This window comes from Liolophura sinensis, chromosome 6, assembly GCF_032854445.1.
Source record: "Liolophura sinensis isolate JHLJ2023 chromosome 6, CUHK_Ljap_v2, whole genome shotgun sequence".
NCBI lineage: Eukaryota > Metazoa > Mollusca > Polyplacophora > Chitonida > Chitonidae > Liolophura > Liolophura sinensis.
Genome location: NC_088300.1, coordinates 32,755,786 through 32,767,883, shown reverse-complemented (window position 1 = coordinate 32,767,883; position 12,098 = coordinate 32,755,786). Strand labels below are relative to the sequence as shown.

General features: G+C 41.8%; 1 protein-coding gene across 1 annotated transcript in view; it reads left to right on the top strand.

Annotated features, from left to right (window-relative positions):
• LOC135467109 (thyrotropin receptor-like) overlaps nt 1-11,289 on the top strand; it is a 108,400-nt gene extending 97,111 nt beyond the window's left edge. Inside the window, exons 2-9 of the mRNA XM_064744869.1 lie at nt 195-266; nt 677-751; nt 3,457-3,531; nt 5,514-5,600; nt 6,259-6,327; nt 6,517-6,585; nt 7,740-7,814; nt 8,654-11,289. Of these exons, the coding sequence (XP_064600939.1) occupies nt 195-266; nt 677-751; nt 3,457-3,531; nt 5,514-5,600; nt 6,259-6,327; nt 6,517-6,585; nt 7,740-7,814; nt 8,654-11,177 (3,046 nt within the window). The 3' untranslated portion in view covers nt 11,178-11,289. The remainder of the gene's footprint in view (nt 1-194; nt 267-676; nt 752-3,456; nt 3,532-5,513; nt 5,601-6,258; nt 6,328-6,516; nt 6,586-7,739; nt 7,815-8,653) is intronic.
• The last annotated feature ends 809 nt before the right edge of the window (nt 11,290-12,098 follow it).

Sequence of the window (12,098 nt, the reverse complement as noted above, 5' to 3'; positions counted from 1 at the left end):
TCCAACTTACTCATTGTGTAACGTGATCTGCTGAAAATTATCAGGAAATAATTTAATTATTATTCAATTTGCTTTGAACTAAATCAAATCTGTTTCATGATAATTCACCAATGTGTGTTCGTTTTGGCACCCTGGTTACCAGTGTGTTTTGTAATATAATTGTTTTACTAATCACAGTTTATGTTTTTTTACAGACATCTGAGCAAGTCAACGATTAAGGTCATCAAATCTAACGCTTTCGTCCATCTTCCGGAACTGAAGGAACTGTAAGTTCAAGTGTTATTTTGTTTGTATGTGCTGCTTATATGTACTGCTCATCTCCAGTCTTAGTACTCTTGCACTAGTATCATATCTAGTTCGTCATAGGGTTTCATTTATTTATAAAATCCGCTTTTTTCACCGTGTTCAAGAATAGTAAATAATCTTGAATGTATTTTTAAGAAGTAATAGACAAAGGCATCAGCTTTGTTACAATAACAACAGCATCAACTATTCAAGAGGTCGTGACAGTACTTAGGATCTTATACATGCCATCACTAAAAGTGATCTTTGCCAGACTGTCGATTGTTGTAAGATCTGGGAGATTTAGAGGTGGAGTGCAGATCATGGTGGCTAATGAGAGACCTCACGGAATGCCACGACTACAATGCTTTTATGTAACCTACTAATTTTTCAGATACATTAAAGATGCCACGGAACTCGAAGAGTTTCAACAGGACGCCTTTGTTGGTTTAGACAAGTTGGAAATTCTGTAAGTTATGTTTTAGAAAATATTCATGCTCACATAAAACATAAATTTACAGGGCATTCTTTTTTTTTTTGAAGAATAAATTCTGGCTCCAATTTACTGATAGCTAAAATAGAGTTCCATTTTGTTCGTAAGCATAAAACTGAAATGTAGTGGATCTTTGTGTCGCCTTGCACATTGAGCGCGTTTATATTTTCATCTTTTACATTTTTTTTAAGCCGTGCAGTTTTAGAACAGACTGTAAGGACAGTGATCAGTGAAATGATTTATTGATTGACAAATCTTACAGGAATGCGTGATGTTGTTGAGAAGTTGAGAACTCCTCCATCGATTACACATTGGAAGTCAGCGAGACCCAGACACTACTTAAAGGGGGAGGGGAACTATGGTTCCTATCTTCTTTTAGCCTATGGCCAAATAATATACAAATCTATTTCCATACATCAATACCACTTTCTTTTTGGTCGGTTTGATTTTATAACGCAAGTCTTTAGCATTTTATCTTAACACTATATAACTAAGAATGTGTTGTTTATATCTCGCAATATCGCTTTTTCACTCAAGGTAGTTTGTTTTTTAACAATAGCCCGTGCAAGTCTGAGCGCCAGCGACCACCGTGATTATGTGTATAAGCCTAACGTGATCTGTTTGTAGCTGTGACCAAGTTAGATTTTGTGGTTTCAGGCTTTGATGTTTTATACTATGTCGAGAAAATAAGAACGTCTAAACAGATTAAGATACCAAATTTATGGCGTCAACATACATTTATCCGAATTAATGATCGCAGGTCTTCGTGATCAAGTGTAGAAAGAAACAAACTAAGGAAGGGATGAGGATTAAGCCTAAAACACCTATTGGAAGATGTAGCACTTCCGTATATATATATCACAGTGACTCTTTTTATGTATAAAAAAAGTCAAGGCTATGGTTTGACCCTTGGTGTGTCGTAGCACAGATTTTATCACAAAGCCACTGCCTCACAGTCGAAAATTTCAATTCATCACAGTTCATATGATAGCATGTAGGTTCACGAATTCATGAAGATATTTTCGAGAAATTTTTTGGTGAATATAGTAAACCTGATATTTCGGTTGATTACGAACCGCATGGTATGCGACAATGCCGGGTTTGCATTATTCTCTTTCCGCCTAAACATTATACCTGTAAAAATTTCTTTTTTCTCGCTGGTATCGTATTAACGTCACTGTTAAGTTTAACTCGGTCCTAAAATACTTTAGTATTCTTTCATCAACATACTGAGACGCCAGACATGACGCTGACGCCTCCGCACCTCTCCCCTCGAGTATATTGCTTACCTCTCTCCTCGAGTATAGTGCGTTGAACAATACTTGGCCTACCTCATGCTAAGTGCTAATTGCTTAACTATACCCCCTTACGCGACAGGCGCTATGACTACTCACAGGGATATAGAATCGACGCTGACTGGCCAACAGTGGAGATAGGGTTTCCTGGGTTAAACCCTACAGTCATGGAATGCCGTTTGAATAACTCTGTCATACCTAAAATTCAGCTTAGACTTGGCATATCCTAGACATGCCCATCTCTCACACCAGTCAATCAGAATCGATTTAGTAACGGTCATTGTATAATTTGTTGATTCGCACTTTTCGAATCACACGATCTCAATTAGTAACAACTCCTTTCCATGGGTGATTCATGAGGTGTTTAAGCCTGTAGAATTGGACGGTTTGTTTTGTCGCTCAGCTTCTGAAGTGCTGACTGAAGTGCCGTCTGGGGAACTAGGATATGGTATTTCCTCTGACATTTGTCACGCTTTGTAGAAGGTCCGGCACAGTTTGTTGTAAAGAGAAAGAAAGAGAGCCCGAGAGATGGTCTTTAGCCTACGGTATCTCCATCATCGGGCATGTCTCTCTGGCCAGAATACGCTGCAAGGAAGCCAATCAGTTGCCTTCCCAGACGCCTGTTCTCAGGACTGCAACCGATGCCATAGGGAATAGTTCCAAGGATTTGCGTAAAGGGGGAGGGCTATTTCATAGTAGGGGATCCAGAATAAGAAAACAAAGCCCGGGTATTCTTGTCACAGCTTTAGGCAATCCATCACAGAAGAAATCGTGATGTGACCATCGCTTTTAATTACAGTCTCAGACCCCCAACGGTAATTAAACAGCTACATGACGAACAGCATAGAGCTCAAGTTTAGAATGTGTCTAGTCTTTGAAACATGGCAGAAAAATGGATCTATATATCTAAGCTCTGACAATACAGAATGTCTGCTTCAAAAGCTGCCTTATGACGAACTGTTTATTTAACGATTTAAACAATGTTTAGCGTCTATTAGCGTCTTTCGTCATCTTGATCTATTAACACAAATAGGAGAGAATTATAGAAGAAGGGCCGCAATACTTTTCTCTCGTCAAACACCAATGGTAAGTGGGAAGTTCTGCCAGTAACCTGCGGACGGTCGTTGGTGACCTTTCATAAGACGAGATGCATAGTGCTGTACTGTGTTTTAAAACCGGTACGCTTTATTTAGATCTCTGTGCGCAGCACAATAAGCCAGAAGCCTCTCACCAATGCGATCGCTGTTCAACACAAGCCAGCAAGAAAGTCGTGCGTTTCGCCGGGCTCTGCCTGGTTTCCTCCCAGAATAAGGCTGAATGCCGTCGTATAAGTGAAATGGTCTTCTAAAACTGCAATCAAATGAATAAATAAATTCTCTGTTTCAGATCCATCTACGGCTGTGACAAACTGACAAGCATTGGTCATGGCGTCCTAAACTCGTTCCAGTCACTCCACACACTGTAAGTGTATGGGACGTTTAGATACATTTCATCCACTAAACTGCCAACTAACACTAAGCAATTACCAATATCGACAGCTGTAGCTCAACACAAGCTTAGAGCTGTCATGCAAATATGCTGACGTATACTATGCGTTAACAGACAAATCTTGTTCATGCTCTGTACAGAATTTGCGCACTGCCTTTGATTTTTGGACACAAATTTCAGAGTAAGTCGTTTTCATTTTACCTTGATTTTGTTTTGTTTCGTTGTCGCCCAAATATTTACTGCTTTAAAAATTGTGCTGTTGTTTTGTTTAGCGTGTTCATTTATTATATACATCGGACGACATTACCCGCCTCATAAACCACAAAAATAAGACTTTCCGCCAAATATCTGCTGAAAAAAACAGTGTTCTCAAATATGTTCAGTTTTACGCCTTTATTCTAGGGATATATTGAATGGAAAATTTATAGCAAAAATCCTGAATCGAATCAGGGCACGTCAGCATATATGTAATACGAAGCAAACAATAATGAACTTGGGGATATGTTGAGCCCAAAGCGTAGAACTGCGCTCACAAACCAAGGAAAGTGGTCCCAGATGCAATAATGGTTTTAAAATTTCAACCATGCCACTGTCATACTGAGTCTTGGTTATATATAAATCCGTGTGTGGTATCTGACCGGAGAACAAAAAATGATGTACAGAAATGCACCTGAAATGAGAGGCCTGAAACATTTCTTAGGCAAGAAAAAACGTCTTATGCATGCCATCCACTGGTTCCGACTGTGGCAGCATTGTGTCAACACACCGAGGAGCTCTGCGTGTCTGGGCGGTATAGCTGTAGCCGAAGTGTCTGACCGCCAAGTATTCCGACCCGTCAGAGCGACCAATTCCTGAGCTAAACGTTTGGGTGCTTAGCGACTTTTGATGACCATCCCATCTAAATTTATTTGGACTCAAATGCTAGCGGTTTAGCCAGTCTTGCGATTTTCTACCCTTGTCTGCTCGTGGCGATACACGGGGACACGCGAGTAGCAATCCACTCTATCATACAGTTATAGCCGTAGGGATGACCGGAAATTGATACAGCAAACCGGAGATTTGTCAGGACAAGGAGAGATACTAGCCGATCGAGATTAGACAGATTCTTATACCCAGTGCTCCATGAAGACAAATTTTCTGTCGCGTATGCTTCGTCACTTTTTCTAACTGTTAAAACATGAGTGGCTAATTTTCTCCCAAGGAACATCCACCATTTTACGATCACCCTGTAGGCACATTTAAGGACACATGATATATAGTAAATATGCTTTTGTAAAGGTCAGTTTGAATATTGAAGCCAACAATTGTCTTGGAGGCCGCTTCCATCTAAAAGCCATTTTGCGCTAAACTCCAAAACTGTAACGATCTTTACAAAAGAAAAAACTGGTGCTCAATCTTGATCGAAATTGAACTACCACAGCAAAGAATCAGGCAATTTTTATATCGATTTTATGCTTATATTTAAGAGTTTAATCTGGACAGTTTAATGCAGAAGCCGAAAATCGCTGTGCGAAATGAGTCCTCAGACGTTTAAACATAACTTATATAGTTAGCTACCCAGAAACCTCTCACCAATGCAGTCGCTGTGAGTTCAAGTTCAGCTCATGCTGGCTTCCCCTCTGGCCGTAAGTGGGAAGGTCTATCCGCAACGTGCGGGTGGTCGTGGGCTCTGCCCGGTTTACTATCAACCATAATGCTGGCCGTCGTCGTATAAGTGAAATATTCTTGAGTACGGCGTAAAACACTAATCAAATAAATAAATAATTGTATAGTTAGCTAAAAACGCAAGCAGTCGCAGTAAAAATTGGCCTCCATGAAATACCCTTAAGGAAACTAAATGGTTGAATGGTATTAATTTTGTTTGTCAGTTCAAGATCAGGAATGAGAACATATATTTCATGGTTTCTTATCAAGGGATCCACGGACTTCTTACCGTATCTACCTTTTTATCACAGGTACATCCGCCGAAGTGGACTTACGGAAGTTCCTGATTTCTCTTTATTCAATACAAGTTACCAGAACCTTGGAGTCATGCAAGAAATGTATGTATGAACTCAGATCCAAGATTTCACTGTCTTTTTATTCACTGATTTCCTTTTTCAAATGCATTTTATCACTGTTGCACTAATTAGCAGTGGGGCGGAGAGTAAGCGGCATCTAGGGTTTAAAAAGAATTAAGCGGACTGCTATTTGGCCTCAGATCCTTGTTAATTTGCATAAGCGACAAAATTACCGTTTAGCTCTGTAACTTAGCCCCAGACATCGCGCTGGTGAATACCATGTCCGACATCAGGGAAAGCAGGCGTAAAAATCTTGCCATATGTTGAAGGTCAAAATCGAGATCTTCCTATTACTACAGCAAGGAGAGGTATACTTTTACCGAGCAAGGGACGTCACTCGGGGTTTCATCACTGGCTAACAACTTCAACACTCTCGCCAAGAATTTCAAACTTTCATCAATAAAACTCATACCGGCCCAAAGTTTAGATTATTTGCATTATCTTCATACCAAGCATGCACGTGCACGGTAAAAGTTGCTGGCTGACAGTGAAAAAAACACTTTTCATCCTAAAAAACCGTGAAAATGTTCTGATTCCATTTGAGCATAAATCGCTGATTTAGTCTTAATCAAGTTTATTCCAAGGTTTACTATATCACCCTATAATGAACATGAACGTGACATGTTGTTCTCCTTGGCAGTGACCTCAGTGTCAATCACATCACCTCTGTGAAGAAGGATGCTTTCCAAGGAGTCAAGACCTTCAAACTGTGAGTTATTACAAGACGAAATGATATCACCGTTTAAATGGGGATGAGTCCTTGAGCTTAAATAGAGGGGTAACATGGTTACCTTCCGTGAATATGCTTACTGGCTTTAAATATTGTTATTATTATATAGAATTATTTCTTTAAATACCTTTCCATAACATCCAAAAGATGTATATTTTTCTGTTTCAGAATTTTAGAGAATAACATCATTAGACAAGTGGAGAACATGGCATTTCGAGGAGCACTTGTTAATAAGCTGTAAGTTAGATCTAAGTAGTTTAGTACTGGATATTGGTGTTCTAGTTAAGTTTGAATTTGTGCTTTATATGCATGTTCTTTGACTGAAATCGAGAGAACCTAGGTGTCAAAAGAGACATTCGTATACCACCCAGAATGCAAAGCTTTATTTTGGGAAAAGATTAATCATAGCACTATGCTGACGTATTTTGCAGGCAAATAGTGTCGTAGCTACTCTGTTAAATGATATTTGTACACCTGCATGGTTTAAGTATAATCCTTACAAAACACTATTGTTTAAGGTATCACTTTGAGCAGCTCTTATCATTTTTTGTAAAATTATTTCGTAAGCTTTAGTAGGGCACATGTATACCTTTAATTTTTGCTGCTTAAGCACGTAATTATCTTCAGTTGATGTATACAAAACCCACATTCTTAAGTTCAGCTTACACATGACTTTATGACCAAATGGGGGCCTCCGTGGCCGAGGAGGTTAGCACGTCAGCGTGGGATTCCACCTCCCCCCACCCCCCCACCCCCCCTCTGCCCGATTTCCAACCACCATAATGCTGGCCGCCGTCGTATAAATGAAATAATTTTGAGTACGGCGTAAGACACCTCTGAAATGAATAAATATATTGTGACCAAATGAACTCTTCAGTCAAGACTGATCGTTTTGGTTCAACTTGTCTGGAGCTTTCGCCAGTTATTCGCAGTTTGGCGTTGTCAGAAAACTGTCAGTAGTACTCGCCAGTCGCAGTCCATCACGACAATGCGCAACAGGTCAAGCATCCCTGCTCGACAGCGGCAAAAAGTGTTTTTTTCCCTCCATTGCATTCCAACGAAGTGGCGTTCAGGCAAGGTTAACTATTCATTCATTCATCGCCATGCTACAAGTGTTCAGCCTCCATATGTTCCGAATCGGTGCCTTTGTGGGTGTTTTGGTCCGAAAATCACCGACTCTGGCCAAAACCAGCTGCATCGCGTCCCTAAGCTTTTATCGGATATGTTACAAGTCTTGTTTTATATGCATATCTTTTTTGAGGAGAGGGGAATCGGTGTGTTATGAAATATATGTTGTTAGTATGGAGTTGGAACGTTCATTTTTGGTTTACGTTTGGGTTACTGGATGCCGAATAAACTTTTGGAATAACTTTCCCTTTCTGTCTTTACAGATATCTTACCAGAAACGTGGCTTTGACAGATCTAGGTGAAGAGGCCTTTGTAGGCGTCAAGGAACTCAATACTTTGTAAGTATAGTTTCAAAGTTTTCCCCTCCTTTTGAACTGCGACTGTTATTTATTTTTCAACATGCTCCAGTCCCAAATAAGGGATTTACAACTGAAGCACTTTTTGTCCCTCCCACAAGAATTGTTTTCCGAAATTCATGACATTTTTCCCCGAAGAGACAAATTTCCTAAGTTGAAACATTATTTATTTTATCCTGCATGGGACAAATTCTACATCATTTTAATTTTGAAAACAGTATTGTGTGAACATAATTAGCTGTTTACCAGTATCCCACACATTTGTCTTTCTTCTGATTTTGCTACTGTACAATAATTTCACATTTCCTGATCTACAAGAGGAAAAATTACAATTCAGAACTCTTAAGAAATGTCCACGCACACATATCCTGTTTAGTTTTCCAGTTCTTTATGACAACCACATTCATGCGTCTTTTATATGTTTGAGACACTCCCTAGCATGGTTTTGGTTAGAAAAACTAATCAAAACTTTCGCGTCATATTGTTTATCGTGACGTCAAGGTTTGTCACGTATGTTGCCCATGCGGAGAATGGTATTTAAAGGAATGCTCAACAACATCGGCTGTTGCTAACAAAACTGTCAGTTCAAGTCTAGCTGGTGTTGTCTTCCTGTTCAGTCCTACGTGGAAAAGTCTGCCGGAAACATGCCGATGGTCGTGAATTTCCTCCCACCCAGAAGTGAAATATTCTTGAGCACGACGTAAACACCAAATAAATAAATAAACATATGTATGAATATCATAATATACTTAGACTTATGATTCTTAATGATACTGTGCATCACACAGTTGTCTAATTTTTCTCAATATCTGTCTATCCAGGGGCCTGTCAGCCACTAGCATCAGGACACTGCCGACTGTTGGTCTGGATGACTTGGAGGAACTCCTCTTGGAGAACACCCCGTCCCTGAGGCACTTCCCGTCGGTGGTCAAGTACCAGAAGTTAACAGTGGCCAAGCTTACCTACCCCCACCATTGCTGTGCATTCAAGAACCCAGAGATCCAGAACCCGGACGAATGGGAGAAGCACGAGAGACTTCAAGAGTCGGTAAGGGCAAAGTGCGCTACTACAATGTCCCCATCCACCGACCAGCACACGACCATCGGAGAGGAGCAGTTGACCGCTTCCGGCGGGGGACGTCGGAAAGGGGTCCACAGAAAGAAACGTGTGTCAGACGAGGGAAATGCTTGGGGGTTCGACGACAAAGGAGACCCCATTGATTTTGGAGACTTTCTTTCGCCAGATATTAATGCTAATGGCACCGGTTTAGACTTCGGTCTGTTCCCTCCCGATCTCACCCCTAAACCGTCTCTAGACGGACATTATCCGGACACCGGAGGCGAACGTGGTGGTTTTGGTCACATTGTACCGATCAACCCGGATGACAGCCATAAACCAGTGGAGGAAGAACCGATTGCGAATCGCCCAGATGGACTGTACCATGAAGGTACGACGATTCCGCCTAACGACAGCCACACGCTGGTGAACTGTGGCAAGGTGTTCCGAGACGTGCGCAAGGTGGAGTGTACTCCGGAACCGGACGCCTTCAACCCTTGCGAGGACGTCATGGGGTACGAGTGGCTGCGCGTCATAGTCTGGTTCGTTCTTCTGGCAGCTCTGCTAGGCAATACCGTCGTCATGTTAGTGCTATTGAGTAACAACAGTAAACTCAGCGTGGCTAAATTTCTTATGTGCAATTTGGCTTTTGCAGACTTTCTCATGGGAGCCTACCTTCTTATATTGGCTTCCATTGACATTCATACTCTTGGGGAATACTTTAATCATGCTATAGCTTGGCAGAATGAAGGTGGGTGTCAAACCGCCGGTTTTTTAACCGTCTTCTCAAGCGAGCTGTCGGTTTACACTCTCTCCGTGATTACTCTGGAAAGATGGTATGCCATCAGTCACGCGATCCATCTTACCAAGCGACTGAAAATGCGCCAAGCCTGCGCCATCATGGCCGTCGGCTGGCTGTACGCAATTTCCATGGCAACGCTTCCGCTTGCAGGCGTCAGTGGCTATGGAACTGTGAGCATTTGTTTGCCTATGGAAATTTCCAACAATACGGATATCGCTTACGTCCTTACAATCCTCATTCTTAACGGGCTAGCGTTTATTGTGATCTGCGCGTCTTATGTTAATATGTACTGGAGGGTGAGGGGCAGTGACTCTACCGCGCGTAGTAGTGACGCCACTATAGCCAAGCGAATGGCTTTGCTAGTCTTCACCAACTTTGCCTGCTGGGCACCCATTGCATTTTTTGGCCTGACGGCATCAGCAGGACTGCCTCTTATTGACATTACCAATTCCAAAGTTCTGCTTGTGTTTTTCTATCCACTTAATTCGTGTGCCAATCCATTCCTGTACGCAATTTTGACCAAGCAATTCAGGAGAGATTTATTTATAATACTCGCTAAATACGGCATTTGTACCAAGCAGGCCAACAAATATAAAGGTGCAGTATCATCCAGATCTATCATCCACTCAAGAAATAACAGTATAGCGCTGCACAATATGCAGCAGAATTCCATGGATGTGTCCGTAACGACACAGTGGTCCGAATGTCATCGAGGGTCGAGAGTCTCTCTGGGCAGCAGCACCCCCAAAACAACACCCCAGAGTGGCCCTCATACACCAACGCAGGATTCACCCAAGTCCTCTCCACAGCCGTCTGATAAAAACTTACTATCAGTTTTAGTACCGCATGGTAGTGAGCGAAACAAAGAGGGCAGAAAATTAAGCACAGTTCTGGAGGCCTCGCATGTATCAGACGACGTTGACCTCGACATGAAATACGTGCAGGGTTCTAAGTCAGAGAAATTTGCGGATTCGTCGTTCGCTGACGGTAAACACCCTTCTCGAGTCCGAAGCGTTAGTGAATACGGATTTTCGTGTTCTCTGCCCAAGAAAGGAAGGGGGACAAATCTGAACGATGCAAATCGAAAAACAAGCCAAGACGTCAGTATAAGCAGCACGACTGATATGTCAGTGATCAGTGACTCCTCATTTGGCGAGGCCCTTGGAAATCACAAAGACCCTCGTGAGGAGAGTTGGGGACGCGGAAAAGATCTGGCGGGTGGCATTCTGAGCAATAACGGTAACAAATCACAGTGCCCACCTTATACTCTGGACCTCAACTATCAAAACACCAAGGAAACCTTTCGAGGGGAAACGATGAACACTCCGCTGTTGTGGAATGGTACTCGGAGTGATGACAGCGATGACGGAGATGACGAGGACAGCGAAGCCGATGCTGGCGTCAAACAACTGGTGAAGACCAAGCAATCGAGTGCTTTGCGCACCCCAATCCATCCTATAGAAACGTATGCACCATTAAAAGTATGACGATGATTACTAGGTTAATAACAGAATTATGTGCACATGGGTTGTGATTTTCTGCTCTGGCCTAATAACTACATCTCGGGTGCTGGGTCACGGTAGAAGTTATTGAGGTTTTACCACAGGCTTTGCGACACTCTTCTGGCTTATTTGACATGTGCCAGAGGCTCCTATGTTCATATATCTTTAGCCCGACTCCCATTAGCCAAGGGCTGTAAGAAAAAAGGCACTTAATCCTCGCCAACCAATGGAAAATTAAGTCACATCTTCTCTGTCAAAGGACACTTGCCGTTACTTGAGACACGTAAATCATCAGTTAATTGAGAGGCTCTCACTTCTAGCCGACTGATTCCTCACAAGCTGTCTTCTGCAAATAATCAATTGCAAACGTAAGAGACTTGGCCTGATGAAAGATCAAATGTTTTCGGTGTTAGGAATCCGGGGATATTGCATTGATTGCCTTGTCAGTAAATGGCCTGCTCCAGTAAGTATTTACGTTTGTAGAACAAAATTATCTCCAGCAGTTATACAGTGGTGAATGTGTTGGACGTCAATTTATATAATTACCCCAATGTCATATATATAAATATTTATTTATTTATTTATTTATTTATTTGATTGGTGTTCTCAGTCAAGAATATTTCCTTTATGCGGAGGCCAGCATTATGATGGGAGGAAAAAGGGACAGAACCCAGAGGAAACACACGGTCATCCGCAGGTTGCTCGAAGATATATATATATGTATGTGTGTGTGTGTGTGTGTGTGTGTGTGTGTGTGTGTGTGTGTGTGTGTGTGTGTGTGTGTGTGTGTGTGTGTGTGTGTGTGTGTGCGCGCGATGTGGTTTCATGTGATTTCATGACTTGTCATTCAAAGATGCAAAGGCCCCTTCAAAAACACAACGACATGAACCTTCACTCGAACTACGT